General features: G+C 43.8%; 1 protein-coding gene across 1 annotated transcript in view; it reads left to right on the forward strand.

Moving 5' to 3' along the window:
* Window positions 1-9,796, forward strand: part of LOC130582271 (receptor-type tyrosine-protein phosphatase T-like) — a gene marked incomplete at its 5' end in the record, with an annotated part of 168,371 nt that extends 158,575 nt beyond the window's left edge. Inside the window, one exon of the mRNA XM_057380883.1 lies at window positions 9,025-9,796. Coding sequence (XP_057236866.1) covers window positions 9,025-9,268 — 244 coding nt within the window. The remainder of the gene's footprint in view (window positions 1-9,024) is intronic.
* Between the last annotated feature and the right edge of the window lie 6,942 nt (window positions 9,797-16,738).

Here is a 16,738-nt window from a genome sequence, read left to right on the forward strand (position 1 = left end):
TTCCTGGAGCTGCCAGGTTCTGAGTGTTGGTTTAGATCACTGGGTGATGAAGTGGCTCAGATATTCAGATCTAAATCACCTGTCCAGTCCTAATGACAATGCTGCATAATTAAGGCAGTTGTTCAGGCACACGAAAATGCTTCAYACATCGGTGCTTCCAGAGCCATCTGCTGCCCAAAGGCTGAGGGGCTGGCAAGCCAAGAGGGCCGAGCTGTTCCTGCCATGATAATAGTTGTCTGAGGATCAGGAGGAGGAGAGGGCTGGGTCACTGATGTGAGTCCTGGAGAAGTAACTTGGATGACTCTGTCACCATCAGGGGCTGGGAGGGATGGAACAGGGAGCAGCTGCTGCTGACAGGGATGGGGACAGGGACAGGGAAACAGGGACAGGGAAACAGGGACAGGGATAGGGACAGGGAAACAGGGAAACAGGGACAGGGATGGGGATAGGGACAGGGAAACAGGGACAGGGATAGGGACAGGGAAACAGGGAAACAGGGACAGGGATGGGGATAGGGACAGGAACAGGGACAGGAAAAGGGACAGGAACAGGAACAGGAAAAGGGACAGGGACAGGGATGGGGACAGGGATGGGAACAGGAACAGCTCTGTCCCCTCAGCTACCAGAAGCAGCACAAGCTGAACCACTGACATTAAATTTTCCCCAGAACTTGCCACACTTGCCAGGGCTCTGAAACCCACCAAGTCACCCAGAGAACCACACAGCCCTGAGAGCCCCTCCTGGTCTGCTGCTCCAGGAACTGCCCCCTTTGCCCCAACCTGCAGTTCCTCTCTGTCTCATCTGGCACTTTGTTCTGGAAGGTGCCCAGCACAATGGGTGGGTCAATGTGCTGCCCTTTGATTTCTGTTCCACATGAATTCCTTTACACCCAAAGAACAGGGCAAAGRAGGATCCCTGTGTGCCACTGCTTGGAGGGATTTTGCTTCTCAATGATTGGTCACAAAACTATCAAAAGAAGAGCCTTTCCCCTTTACAACCTTGTGAGCAGCCTTAGGATGCCACCACGAGTCCTGAGTTTGCTCAGTGATTGTAAATGCAGAGTAACTCCATTTCCTCTCGACTCCACACTGCTTCACCAAGAATGGAATTTGACCTCAAACAGTCAGATTAAAGAGAAGGATAACCAAGTGTAAAGTAGGGGATGKTTCTAACCCATAGGTGCTGTGAGATGGTTGAATTTATTGATAAAACCTTTCCTCTTCTGCACATTTCTTGTGTTTTACTGCTCTGGTTTCCTTACAGCCAGTAGTGCCATTGCCTGAGACATTCAGTCCCAGCTTTCCCATTAGAATTCTGTCTTTTTCCAGCAGCCAGTATGTGGCCAGCATGTTCCCAGCTTTATTTTATTTTGAGATTTGTGTGTTTAAAAAGATGAATCAACATCTGAGCCCTCTGTGACCCATTTTACAGCTGCACAGCATTGCTTTGAGCAGTCAGCTGAGGATTGCTCTGCCAGAGCAAACACAGGGGTCCTTATAGGGTCTGTTTGCTGTGGATCAATTTGCTGGACCCTTTTTCCTCAGGGAGCTGTGCAGTGACTCAGGAAAAGTGAAGAGAGAAACCTCTGGAGGTCACCCAAGCCTGGGGTTGCAATGAGCTTCAGCAGAGGCAGAAGCAAAGGCTTTAAGGAGGTTTAATGAGGCAGATGTCCACCACACAGCACATCACAGCAGGGAAGAGACAGAGATGTAACCAAGCAAGCTCAGTGTTCTTAGGAGCAAGCAGAGATTTGAGCTCAGGATGCAGAAATCGTGGAGCTTTACCTCCCCAGGACCACACCCAGAATTTCCTGCAAAGAGCTCGCTCTCAGCTCTGTGCTGATGCTGTCCCAGGGACAGCTCTGTGAGCTGSAGCACCCTGACAGGGGAGGGCACACATCAGCAGCCTCCTCCCAATCAACATTTCCATCACCAGGCTCTGCATGCCAGCATTTTRTTTYACATGGACATTGGGTCWGTTCCCTGAGCTGGGAAAACCAAGMTCTGTTGGTTTTTCTTTTTTCCCTTGAACATCAATAAAGATAAGAGGGATGTTCCAGCAGTGAGGGAAGAAAGCAGGGGAGTCCATGAAGGAGCAAATGATGAAGTTCTACTGAGGTTCACATTTCAAGTTTCGCATGAAATAGGGCATTTTGTTAAAATTGCAGATGAAAACCTGAAATTGTTAAGGATTGTGTGTTTCTTTGCCAGACTTGATTGAAATTGCTACAGACTCCTATGAGCAGAGAGGTTGGATTTAAGTTTATTTGAAATGTTGTGGAAATAACAGCAGCAATATGGATATATACAGATTTTTTTTAATAGAATTGTTTTCCATGCTTTGACCTTGTATGAATGATTTGGTCCTGAAGCAAAATTCAGTTGAATGAGTTACCAATATTAAAAACAGGTTCCCAAATAGATCTGCTGGCAGATCTTTAAATGTGACCATATGGAATGTATCACTTCAGGTTTGGGTTCAGTATCTTCAGAGCTGTGTTTCTTACAGCAATTCTTGTCTGCTTTCAGATAATTCCTGCCAACCATTTCTCATTTACAGTGCAGACATTTCTTCTTGTTCGGGGCCAAAATCTCCACCCTAACTCTTCCAAACAATTCTGAACGATAATTCTATTAAAGTCACAGAGACTCAATGTCATTAGTACCATTTTTTTCCAGAAACAGGGCACAGCATTGTGATCTCCAGACTGGAGTTCTGCCCTCTGCCAGTCTTGTGTTCTGCTGCAATCCAAGACTGGAAAATCCAATTCTGGACCTGCAACTTGGGTGAAACCAGGCAAAATTATTCATTTATAGGAGCAKCTCTTTCAGCTATTTTGGTCATACATAGATAGAGGTAAATTGTTATGGGATTCTTGCACAGCAACACTTGATTGAAAACTTCCTACAACAAATAGGAAAGGATGAAAGAGGAGACCATGAAAGTCTGTAAATGGAAATCCAACCCAGGAGGCCTCAATTCCTGACTTGTAGCTCATTGTGCAGAACCAACATAATACAGAATATTCCAGCTCACACATCAACAGGGACTGATTCCTCATGAGCTGAGATCTTGGAAAGAGAGAGATGGAATTAGGGGTTCCTGTCCTGGTGCACTCCTTGCATCCCTGTCTCCTGAACCTTCTCACAGGAGTTACTCTGTATTTACACCAACACAAGCAGTTCTGAGGTTGGGACAGAATTGCTGCTGCCTCTCTGCATTTCAGTTTAAAGGGCAGTGTAAGATATCAACCCAGCCAGGTCTGGAAAATGTTGTTTTTTTCTCCCAGCTGCTGCTGTAAAATACAGACAGCAATTCATCCAGTTTACAGGAGGGTTTGCATTTAGTGACAGACACCTCTTTTGCAGCAGTATTTTCAACTGCAGCAATCCATATCATGATGTTATTATTTGCTCACCAGGAAAAGAAATGGAAATGTTTTCTGTGTGTGGGTTGTTTGTTTTGGTTTGTTTCTTTCTCCTGGGCTGGGTAATGGCTGCAGAATGAAATTTAATCAAGAGCAATATGAGACCAGGGAAGTATTTGTGGAAATACAGAGATTCATGTATGTGCTACAAGCACTCAGTTTAATGTTATTTATAAGAAAAGGGCACTCAATGGCCAAAATGTTGTTTTCCCCCGAACTGGCCAGAATTGCAGGGACATTCTTGCAATTTAAGAAATCCCTTCAACTCCCACTGGAATTTCACAGCAATTTTCAATTGTTGGGTGGTTTTAGCCAGGAGTTTCTTTTCATGGGAGAGATTGTCAAAGGTTATTAAGCTAAATTTATACTTACTTTTTTTTTTTTTTTTTGAAATAACAGTTTGTATTGAATCTATTTCCACCATCTGTGGGACATTTGAAAAGAGAAACATCCCTTTATTTCATTTATAAGCATACCTCTGTAGAATCACATTCATACATAAATATCTCCATATATTTCCATGGATGGTGGGATCTGCCTGCACAGGTCAGTTTGCTAAATCAGGATTTTAAAAAGAAACATTCTAATTAGGTGGCTTTCTCATTAAATGATGGAAAAACAGAACCTTTAATCAGTGGCTGTGCCAGTCTAATGAAAGAAAATTAAACAAAAATAATATCTCAAAATGCAGAAAGTAGATGAGAATTTATTTGGAACGTGTCTGTGTGGTGATTGCAAGCCTCAGCTTTGCAGAGGGCAGGATTTGTGGCTGTCTGTACCAGCACAGAGTKACACTGGATGGCTCCTCCATGCACMTGTCTTGTCCAAAGTTTCTCTGATTATGAATAAAATAGAATAAGATGAATATTATTAAAAATAAATCCTCCACGAATAGTGATTAATTTGCTCAAGGGAAGCTTAGGTCATATTCTCAAGAGCCTGTACTTGTATACCCACATGCAAAACACTCAGAGATTTTGACTTTGCTTTGCTTTACTTCCCTTTTTCTGTCCTGTGATATTTGCTCTGTGACAGTGGCCCTGGCTCTTCACTACACATTTATCAAACCTTTAATAATCTTTTATTAATCCTTAATAATCTTTTATTAGCCTTCAATAATCTTTCGCTTCCTCTGCTCCTGCCACAACCTGCACTGAATTTGGCTTCAGCAGGGCAGGTGTTAAAAGCACAGTTAGAGCTGTCAGTGCAGGTGCTGTAGGTGGGGTTTGCTCTTGCAGTGGCTCTAAGATCTGCCCAGAAGCTCAGGGAGAGCTGCTCCCAGTCCAGTTGGAATCGTTCAAGAGGAGCAGGTGAGGCAGCACAGGTTTATTCTGGACTGTGGGAGCACAGAGAGGTCCCACTCTTCATTTCCCACTCCCCAGCAGATGGTGAGAGCAGCTCCTCTCTGGTGTCTTTTCATGTCTGAAGACCTCTCAGCATATTTGATTTCCTTTTCTCTGGATTAAAGATCCAYATTTCCTTCAGCCTTTGCTCGTGGATGATGTTTTCCAGCTTTACCTTTCGTGTCCCTGTGGCACACACCCAGCAGAGCCCCTCCCATCCTCAGCCAGAGCAAAAGGATCACCCACATTATTGTGCCCTTAATTTTAAACCAGCATGAAACCCTTCTTCCAAATTGGATCTGTCATCTGCTGCAGGTTCAGGGATGGAGAACCTGTCCAGCAGATCTGCTGTTCAACCAGTGCTCCCTGGTATTTGTATCACTGTCTGCCTTCAATGGGTGCAGATCTCATCCTAAATTACATGTGTACTCCTAGCAGTTTGCTGCACACAATTCCCTAAAAGGAATTTTATTTTTTTTTTTTTTGCTTTCTCAAACTGCTTATTGAAAATGAGGACAATATCCAATTCATGTCTGTGGGAGGAAATTTCACGTTTAACTTAGGTGATCTATACCTAATGTCTAAATTACCTGTGCACGCAAATCTACATCTCAGTGTACATAATCCATCCTGGTGAAACATCTAAAATTAAATCTGTCAACGTACAGGCACGGGAGTTCTCGAGGAGTGGCAGTTACAGATTTAATGTTCATGCATGTGGAATTGATAGAAAAAGTTAAGAGAAGAGTTTGAAGCTGGTTTTAGAAAATAATCTCYGACAGTCATCTGAACCTCTGCAAAACAGGGATCTGATCCTGCAGGTGCTGCTRAGAGAAAATATTGCTGGAGCTTTCTGATTAATGCCCGTGGCAGTAAATGGTTTGTGCTCGATACCAAGTTTGCATTCCTCGACTGTTTAAGTGGAGCTCCCACAATTTTAATATAATGCTTCAGATTTTATGACTAGTCTCTGATAGAAGTTTCTAAAATAACCAAATCAAATCTCCATCATTTTTCCCCCCCAAATTCACACTTAGTTGTGCTYGCTGCCGATAGCTTTTCTCCTTGCTTTAGTGGGGTCAGCATCAACTGCCTGATTATACAGCTGCTTTCATTTTTTCCACTTTTTCCACTTGATTTTGAGYATCTTTGTGTCTCATCCCTCCGATGTGTGTGTGGTGCTTGCAAACATCAYCTCTTCATTCTCCAGCTGGAAAGGGCAACCCAGTAAACTCCATCCACRGGCTCCTGTTTTCTTCCTGGCATATTTCGCTCCCCCTTGAATGTAAACCAGCATTAAGATCATTCCATTCACATTCTGTGTCCATTGTATCAGACTCTTCCTCCCAATATCTGCCTGGTCCTTCATTTCCTCCCGTTCCCAGGTGGATAATGCATGAGCGGGGCAGCGTCTGCTGGGTTTGGGGTGCCAGGCTGTGCTGGGGACACGCAGCCAGCCCCTGAGTGACACTAATGCTCTGATAGCAGCTTTGTTGTGGCTCTGTGCAGGGCAGGCTGGGCAGTGGGGACAGCAGGAGCCTTGTCACCGACGTGGCTTGTCAGTGATTCACAGAGACCTCTCGGAGCGCCCTATTTTTGGGAACAGCATTTCCAGATAAACGCTTTTCCAATCCCAAAAGGCATTTTGACGTGCTGGGAAATAAACCTCTACCTAGCTGCGGGTTTTAAGTCACATCCCTAACATTCTGGAAAGTGCTAGTCATTTGATTTTCTAATCTTTTCCATGAATTATAATGATGGCAAGGCCCAAATAGGCTTAGTCCCGTGCTGCCACTCTCTCCAGACATGGAGCGGCAGCAGAAAAGGCACGTTTAGAAACCGAGAGCCCCTTGATGTGTCTGGCAAGCTTAGCTCTGAAATCCTCCAAAGAGATCTGTCTTCCTTTTCCCTCTAAATTTAGACGATGAATTTTTACGTTCTTGGAACAGAGAGGGAGGAAGGTGGAAATTGATAAGACGCTGTTGAAAGAAAATCGTGGCGTTTTCAGATGCAGACCCGGGTTGTGTGTGCGAGGTAGATTGAGAACTTTAAACTCATGTCACCTTTTCTTTTTAGGCATTCAAGCCAATGTTTTAGGGGCCTCTCTGTCTTCTACAGGACCAGGTAGAACTCCTTTGCATAGGGCTTTTGTAAGCAGGCCTTTGGGGACTAAGGGGCTCGGGTTTGGGGTTATTTTTTTCCTGCCTAGGACATGCACAAATGTTGTTGCTCATTTGCTCAARGACAAAACAAGTTTGCCAATTCCAGCTCTTTGTAGCCTGTTGGCATTTCTGAAAAGATACCAGGCCATGGGGACTTAAAGATAATTATTGCCACAAATATTTGAATTTGGATTGAATCAGGAAGTCGCCTCTTTTGACTCACCMTTTTTAACCATCAGGAGTGGTCGTCTGTAGTAGCTCACCCCAGCAGTCCAGAGTGCTTTTTATTAAGGACTTCTGCATTTTGGATTATTAGTGTTCCCCACCGAGTGACTTTAATTCCTGTTGCCAAAGAATTCACACAGGCTCGTACCATTTGCAAAKCAGGATTAAAAGAACCCCATAGCAGGGTTAACGCATTTTAGGACTGTTGGAGTTACCTGAGGAACCACAGCACAAAAAAACCCCAGGGGGTCCCCTGTCTGAACTCACAGTTCCTAAATCTGGCTGTGCCAACACTGCTGAGCACTGAAAAAAGCTTTTAACATCATGAAACACCCAACCTTTTGTTTCATCRCTCGAGGACTGCTCCCCTCTTTGCATCTTCATCTGCACAAGTGGAGACACYGTGGGGGTTTTGGGGGATCTGAGGGAGCCCCTGTGATGATGAGAACCCAGTTTGAATAGCTCTGGGCTTGGATTGGAATCGATTGTCAATGGCTGAACCCCARCTGGCTGAGCAGATGAAACACATGWGTTTGTTCAAAAGTTTCCAGCAAACACCCGAGTTTTCTGCAGGAAGCTGTGCTCTCCTGATCTGGGTTATCTTGCTTTAAGATAGGCTTTTCCCACAGACACAGGCAAAGGATTTAGCTCTCTTTGACCCTTCTTTGCAAACAAGTGCAAGTGGCCAAGCTGSCCATCTCCTGAAGGCTGGGGCTCAGCTGGGCACTCCAACTCGCCTGCAAATGCCACTCTGACATGCTCTGTGGGTGAAAAAAAAAGCCTGTTAGACCATGTTGCAAGCAGTACCTCTTTTTTAACATCTAATTAAGTTTAAAAGATGGGTAGTACTTACCATAAGCATGTTGTTTTAGAGAAGAAAAACCTCTTTGCAAAATGATTTAGTTGTTAGGATTTTTTAATTTTTTTTTTCTTCTTTTTTTGCTCTGAGTTGGAGGAAAGAAAGAAAACTGAAGCTCCTTCTTACAGTAATCTGTTTTTCTCCCTTTTATTTTGTTTTATTTTCTTATCTAGGGAAGCCGTGTAAGCAAAGCTCTTTGCTGGTGCTAGGGATTTGTGTGATATTTTTTCAAGGTGTGGATTGTAGAATGTCACACATTCATTTTTAAAGGGTTTTGCTCTCTGATACGAAGGAAGCACAGGGCAGTCAAATGTCAGTGGAAGCTTAGCAGCTCACTTCTCCTGCTTTTCTCCATTTTATTATTCCCTGTGTTTGCAAAAGAGGAGCCTCTTCATGCTCTCAGCTTTGTTAGTGTTTTCAGAGCAGGCAGCATTGCTGCTTTTGACRATGTTTTTGATGTCTCCTGAAAAGAAGGAAAGCCCCATTTTCCCAGAATAAGGACATATTTGGATATTGTTAAAAAGACCTCAACCTTTAAGGTGCTCTACCCTTCTCTGGCTGGGGATCTCCAGCACAGTTTGGGTGCATTTCAGGAGGCTTTGGGGACAGGACAGCCCCTGCTGCAGYCTCAGGTCACCCAGAGCCAGGTGCCAACCCACGGGATGGATGCCATGTCCCTGTCCCTCGGGGTGAACCCTGCTCCCATCCCGAGCCCTCTGCACCCATTCCCCTGTCCAGGCTGAGGTAGCACTCCCACTGCTGGGGTGATGCAGGTTTGTGCCCGATGAGTGCCTGGCAGGGCCAGCCCAGCTCCCACTCTGGTGTCACCACATTCCTGGCGCTGCTCCAGGTGCGCTCCAAAGCCGTGGGGTTTCCTCACTCTGTGCAGTTTGTGCCCTGCATGTCGGACCAAGTGGGGTGATTTTTATTCAGAATATTTTACAATMATTTTGCTTTTCATGAGGGCAAACTGACCGTGCTTTCTCCCCTCTCCAAACCACCCCAAAGGAAGCTAGCCAAGAAGCAGAAGGAGACTCAGACCAGCACGCAGAGGGAGATGGGTCCCGTGGCTACTTCTGACAAGACCTCCACCAAACTCAGTGCTGTGCACAATGAAGAAGCTTTTTCTTCCAGCTGCCAAGATGTTAATGGATTCAGTAAGTTTAACTTGCTTGCAATGGATATGACCCCCTTGGAGAGCTCTGGGTTCTTAAAAGGACCTATCCCTATGGGCACAATGCTGAGGAGTTAGGAATGGCAGTGATGGAGATCACTGCAAAAACCTCCATGGGAATCTATGGAATGCCTCTGCCCCTGGTTTAACTGCCAGGCAGGTGGAGAGCATTCCTTTGGGTCCAAATCTRCTGAGAATAATTGATAAAGTCTGTTCTAATAACTGCATCAGAAAAAGAGGCACATGTTTATTTGTTGTTTAGAAATAACTTTTCCTTTGTGAGTAGAAGAGTCAAATGGCTTTAGCTGACTTGTAGGATGAAGTAACATTTTCTGTATGGAATTGTTATGAAGGAAGGCCTGGTTAGAGAACTGGAATGGAGAGATAACATTTCTTCCTTTGTCTGTGTCCTTGGTTTGTTCTTCACACGGGTTCAGTAAAACTGATCTTAGTTAATGCTTGTGAACCTCTCTGACCTCTGTAGCCAAAAGAGTTTTGTGGGTGAAGCAGCACAAAGTCCTACTTTAGCCTCACTAGGTCCAGGTTGAGTGCATGGTGGATTGCATGGTGGATTTGTAAACRTTTTTCGTATTAAATAAATTTAAACTTAGACACTATGGGCATGTCACTCCTTCTTTTGACACTCAGCCTGTTAGTTTGGACAGGGAACAGCTACTCTGAAGCTCTTGTCTTTATTAAGCATCTTTAATGAAGTGTTTTTCTCCCCAAATTACTAGAATGAAAATGCTCATTGTACAAAATGTGGTTTATCATTGAAACCTCCTCTTGTAATCCCAAACTCAGTGGGACAGGGTGAGTGAATTCTGCCTTTCCCTCCCTCTGCAGGTCATGGCCAATTCCATCTGCACGTGCTGCTGCTGCCACTTTGTGYAGCACACCTGTGAGATGGAGAAAGAGGTGTTTGGGACAGCCAGGGCTGGCAGGGARGGCTTTTCTCTGATATTAAATTGACTTCAGCCAAGATCTCATTTTCTCAGGTGCTGGGTAGCTCAGTCTCCCAAAGAATTGTGTGGGGTTTGTGTCCCTGAACTCCAGGAGAGCAGCAGAAGCATCGTAACAGCCAGCCCAGGGACAGCAGAGGCAGCTTGGCTGCGATGTGTGGGGAAAATCCAGTATTTGACACTTCCCTCAGAGTGGATTTCTGAAAGTTTGGGGATTCTTTTTCCAACCAGAAAATTAGAAAAGAGACAAGCTTGAAATGTGACCTCATTTCCCGCACCCCCCCTAATTATTTTGACAGACTAATTAAAACATCTGAGTCATTTTCTTGAAATGGTAACTACAGAAAATATGTTGTATCGAGTTTTGTAAAGAAACATCACTCCAGGTTTTCAATTTTTTTAATCAGTTAGACCTTTACTTGTCTGACATCTCTGCAGATTTTATCACTGCCTCCCCCTATAACCTGAGTCAGTCATGGGTGGATTATTTTCTCCTTTTTCCTCTTTATGTCCGTGAGAAGGCATTATCAATAAACCTTCATGATTTCTCCAAATTTTTTATTGCCAAGTCCAGGATGCTGAGGTGTTGGAGGTAAGTCCTGTGCAGTAGTGTGCACATGCTGATAGAGGAATTTTATGGGTAGAAGAATTTCTTAAAAAATAATAAATTTCCTTAATAGAGTTTAATACTTGTGGGTTCTATACAGGCCTACTTTGGAATAACATAATAKGATTATTTCTTAACCTCCCTGTTAACTAATAGAGTTTTACAGGGTTTATCCACCAGAGCTGTTGAAATCAACAGTCTTAGGCAGCAGCCTTATTTTTTTTTTTGCCTGCCAACAGTAAACAGCATTTACAGCATCCATGATGGGCAGTCACCCCSTCCACGCTGCCCCTGAGCTGGGGGAGCTGAGCTGGGCTAGCAGGGCATGGAAATGCCCCTCTCCTTTTGGAAGAAGAGCCCACCAAGTGTTTTCCATGTTTTCCATGCCAGGATCACCATGCCAGCTCCCCAAAACAATCAGACAGGACAATTTGCCAAGCAGGACCCCTCGGTTACTGAATGTCTTTCAGACAGGTTTAGCTGCAGAATACGCTGTCCTTGCGGGTCTGTGTTCTTGCCTCCACTTTTTGCTTTCTGTCACAATAATTTTGATAATTTCTCAGACAGAACAAATTCAGTGGGTCCCTACAGAAACTTTTCTCTTCCCATAGTGTTTCCAGCTGGCCACTGCTCCTGGGATAGGTCTGTCCATGTTGTTCCTGGTTGTTCCTTACCCCATCTCCCTGCCCTTTCACCACACAGGATTATTTCTTTAAACCAGTTAGATTTAAAAATCCCACTCTCAAAGGTGCTGCCTGATGCTCTGCACCATGAAGGGATAACAAATGAGCATCTGCCCTCCTGTTTATCATCCCCTTTTTTATCTGAGGAGGCATCAAGACTTCAGGTGCTGCTGAGAAGTGCAGGACAATTGGACATTTCTCTTTTCCTGGCCCAAAGCAAAGCCCCTCATCCCTCTTTCCACTTCACAGTGGAAACTGTCATCCTGGCAGGATCCTCACTGATACATCCAGGGCTTGAACTTGAAGAGATTTTTTTTGGACTTGGCCTCTGTCTCTGACCTGTTCCAAAATCAGAGAAAGTGTTTGCTGAAACACAGATTAATCCATGGCTGTTCCAGTGTGTCTGCTTTAACTCGGGGATTGTGAACAACCACGGATGTTCATTTTTTCAAATATCTTGGCTTTTTAAGAAAGTAAAAATTATCCTGACTCCACCAAAGGCAGTGAATGGTCCTGGCAGTGGCTGAGCTGTTCCTGCTGTGCAGAAACGTTGGGAAGCAGCGCAGTCATTTGGAAACATTGGACCAGGGAAGGGTTAAACAAAACGGGAAATGGGAGACAAACTGGACCTAATTCTGCCCCGCAGTGTGTGCACTGGCCAGAAGGGTGTGCAGGGGTTGTTCCCACACAGGAATCATGTTGGGTTTGGCACTGATGGGATCAGCTCAGCAGGGATGCACTGACAATGAGCTCTGCACAGAGGAACTGCTCTCCTGCCCTTGCAGTGCTCAAATGCCACGGACCAGGTTTGTCCAGGAGAATTCCCTGTGCCCAGCAGAGCCCTCCTGACATCCTTGGGGGGCTCCTGGCATGAGCTGTTTGGTTCTGARGATTTAACCCCTTAAATTGCAGCCAGTTTTGCTGGAGACTTAATTTTTTAAGGTGTGTTTAACCCTTGAGACATCTCAGTTTGGGGGGAAACAGCTCTCCAGACACCCTTCAGGAGGGAACTGATAGAGATGACTTTAATGTCACAGGCAGAGAGAATTTTGGAAGTGGGAAACTGAGTTTTACAGTAGCAACCACTATTATAAGTTATCAAGTCAGCAGGATAAAAACACGAAAGGGAGGTGTAGGCAAGTGGCTCTCAGGATTTAAAGGATCCCTTTGAACCAGGAAAAATCAAAATTCACACCTTTCCTGCTTGTTTTTGTGATGAGTGWGATGCAGAGGCCTTTAGATTTGTTCCAAGTCCCAAAAGACAAATACAACAACATGTAGTTCTTACTCCTGCCCCATGGATAATTCTCCCTTTTAAGTTCCCTGCTAAATGCAGCAATGTGAAACATTTCCTTTACTAAAAAAAAAAATAAAATCATAATTTCAAATTAAAAGACAAACCCACATTTTATCAAAGGCATAGAAGGAAAATATACTAAATTCCCTTTTGCTGGCTTTCATGGGGTTTGCTAGTTTATAAAAAAATGAAAGAATAATTTYAAGGATAGAAAGGAGCCTTCACCACTCTGCATGACTGGAGGGGTCTGTGTGGCCTCACGTGYCACTCCAGGGAGCACAAAGAGAATTTTTAATGAAGCCTTAATCTCTACCCTGATGTGAAATCCTCTCTGGATGTGTTTCCTTTGATTGCAGACCCGAGTGCTTGTAGGAAATGCCAGTTAGGAAGCAGCCCTGTGTACACATCTCATTATACCAGCCCCACCTGACTGATTTTGGGAATAAGTTCTCCAAAGTTTTAAGAAACTTCTGTTTTGTGTTTGTGGTTTTATTTTTTTTTTTTAATTTGTTGTTGTTGTGGGGTATTTTTTTGTTTTGTTGGGGTTTTTTTGGTTTGTTTTGTTTTGGGTTTGGGTTTTTGCTTGGTTTTGGTTTTGTTTAGGTTTTTTTGTTTGTTTTGTTGTTTGTTTGTTTTTTTTTGAGGGGGGAGGCTTATTTTTTCATTTGTTTCCATTTTGGTTTGGGTTTCTGTGTGGTTTTGTTGGTTTGGGTTTGGTCTGAGTTTTTTCCCTCCTTTTTAATCAGAACCTAGAAGTCACAAACACAGCTTATTTCACAAACCTCAGCTGGGAACATTTTTAACCCAGCTCACTGGCACGAGGTGTTTATCTGGAGTAACTCCTATTGAATTCTATTTATATGAGTTCTTTAATGCTCCCAGATTCCAGAAAGCTGAGTCCTGCTCCAAACCCTCTGGCACTGGACAAACCAATTTCTCTGTTTAGATCTTTTTTTACATATCTGCAAATGTGGGCATGCTCTGAGTGTGGTAGCAGAAGGGTCGGATTGAGGCTGATGAACATTAGGGAAGTGTAAGAGCCCCAAAGCTGAGGAATTTTGTGACTTAAGGCAGCTGGGGCAGAGCTCCAGCTGACCAAACTGTGAGCAATTTGATTATTTTAAAGTGCTTTAAAGTCATGTAAGCTGGCAAATAGGGTGGGAGAATGCAGAATGAGAGTGGGTTCATTAACCAGATGATTATAAACTGCTCAGGAGGTAATTCTGACTTTCTGAGACTCYATAGACCAGTGGCTCCTTTGGTTTTCCCCACAGAATAACTTGAAATTTTTACACAGCGTTTGCTCCAGAGACACAAAAAAATTGCTTCTGAAATTACTTTGATGTACACTGAGTTTTATCTACTTCTATTGGGCTGTGGAATAGCTTTTCCTGTGTTATCTGTTGTCATCTTTGTGATGTACTGAGATCTGTATTAGCTTGTTTCCCAACATTCTGAGGAGGAGATAAATAAATGCCTGTAACTCTGAGAGTGAATGCAGAGTGATAACAAAAGAATATGCCTTTGAAAATGATGGATTACCATAAGAATGTGCATGTTTGCTATTGTAGGTGTAAACCAGCCTCATACATTTACTATCAAGACAAGAATCTACCTCGAAGATGCTGAGCCCTCCCTTCTCTCAAAAAAAAAATCTGATTAGTATGGAAATATTTTATTTGATTAATATGGAAATTTGTGGATTCTTGTCCAGAAAACCTAATGCTGTAATGGGAGAAGGCAAGGATGCTTGTCCTGCTGAAAGAGCCCAGCTCACAGGGGAAAGGATTATAGGATTTGCTATGAACAGTCCTGGGTTAAAGAACAWGTCCCTTGTAATCTTGTGGTGTTTTAACCAAAAAAGTCCTACCCACCTGTGCATTTTTGTGGTACATTGTGTTTGAGTAGGTTTGTTTTACTGTCAGTACTGATTCTCTGTAGTTTGTATTTTGGGGGTAATTTTTGAGGAATTTTCTCCTAGAGGCARAACCCTAAATTTGCTCCTTTGGTTAAAAACAAAAAGACCATTTAGGATGCAGTCCTATGAATGTAGCTCTGTGTGTGTCCTGTTTAGGAACACATTGATTTACAGTAACTATAATACTATATTTGGGGTCTGGAGTGCTTATATTAAAGAGAATCCATCACGATGACAWTGTAATAAATGTAATATGCATGTTGAAATGAAAAATATAATTCATTTTGATAAGCCTTATATATATCCCATATTACTGTGTTCTTTGAGGAACATTCTCCCTGTTCTCTTTCTCTCTCTTAATATATGTCTAAAGTCTTTTCCTTATGTCTTTCCTACCTAGCATCACCCTCTCCTTGTTCATTTTCTGTCCAAAGCAAAACCCTTCAGAGCAAATCTATGTTGAATTCCTACTACTCAGGTACTAGTGCCAGACTTTTCTTTCATTCCTAAATTTCCTTTTTGCTTTTGTACGTTTTCCCCCAATATGACCTGTAAGACCGAGGTTTCCGCGTGTGAGGCGCAGCTAACGGTGTTTTCATTCTCTGTAACTTTTCTCTTCCCGTTGATTCCCGTTGATCCGTGGGGTGTGCCTGAAYGGAATTCCATCCCAAAGTCTCGTCAGACACCGTCCCATCGACCACTCTGTTAGGTAAGAGGGCAGATGTGGGGTGCTGGGCTGAGCTGGAGAGCAAACACATTCTCTGTGTCGTGGAAATAACCTGGAGAGAGAGCACTGTGAATGATGTCTTATCAATCAGGCTCACCTGAAACAGAGGCCAGACAAACTTAAGAGAATGAGAATAGACAACTGTAATCCAGGCCTAACAGGCTCACTGGTACATGAGGGCAGACAAAGCCTCCTCCTGAGGCTACACCCAAAAATGGATCCCAAGTGATGAGATCTTCACCTTTTGTAAGTTCTGCCTTAATTCTCCAATGATCTTTTCAGGTGATGATGTCAACCACCCCAAACTGCTCCCCCCAATTCTCTGTTGTTTCCATATTTTGGGGCTCTGAGGCAGCGAGGTGTCCTTGGATTCAGGCTCAGAGATGAATTGTTTTGTCTAAAGGTGGGAGAACAGGAGCTTTAGTGCTGTACTAGAGAAGTACAAGAATATAGATGCATGAAAATAGAGAAACTAAAAATCCTAAGGCRTCACTGGGGATCAGAAAGGACACTGAGCCTTGTTCTGATTTCAGCTGCTCATGAGGATCCTCACCAGACTCACTGCCCTCCGTGGGGACTGCAGCTCTTTGCAGATGGGCAGAACCAGCAGAGTGAGCTCTCTGTCACAAAGTCTCAGACAAAAACTGCCTGTGCTTAGGAGGACATCAGAGCTTTCCTTGAATTTCACTCTGGTGTAGCTTTTTGCCCCTCCCTAATCTGTGAGCACATTCCCAGCCCCATTTGAATAACTCAGAGATGTTAAGAAGTCACTATTGCTCCTTTAGCAAGTGCCACCATCACCGACTTTTCAAAGTGTGGGATGAGTTATTTTTGTGCAACAGAAGCTCCAAAATCAACGGCCTGACCTGTTGAGTTGCCTCARAAGCCTCCCAGGCCATGTCAGCCTGTAATGAGGGGCAGAGGGAGAGCTTTCCCAGCCCTTCACTGTGCCCAGGTTGGACGAAGCAGAAGCAGCAATGGAGGTGCAGACCTTGCTGGGCTGGGCCTTGAGCTGAATTCCTCTTACATTTTTTCCTGCCTGAAGAACTGGAAAATTCACTCTTCCAATCTTTAGTAGCTTCTGTTTTCAAAACAGTGCTGTTTAGAAGTTTACAGAGGTATTTTTGCTCTGAGAGGTGTATTGCTCCAGCAGCCTCTTTTCACTGAGAAGGCAAAGACAGATTTGGCTTGGTGAGGTCCACATCCCAAAAAACCCCAAATCATCCCAAGACAGTTAAATTTGTACCAAATAGCCCCAAATCATTGCCCACCTTGCTAAAGCATCTTCTTTGCGTCTTTAAAGGGATTTTGTGCTGTGTTAACTGATGAAAAAAAAAAAAAACAAACCAAGTCT

The sequence above is a fragment of the Malurus melanocephalus genome, unplaced genomic scaffold (assembly GCF_030028575.1).
Source record: "Malurus melanocephalus ecotype Western Australia unplaced genomic scaffold, MMel_1.1 scaffold_475, whole genome shotgun sequence".
In the NCBI taxonomy this organism is placed as follows: domain Eukaryota; kingdom Metazoa; phylum Chordata; class Aves; order Passeriformes; family Maluridae; genus Malurus; species Malurus melanocephalus.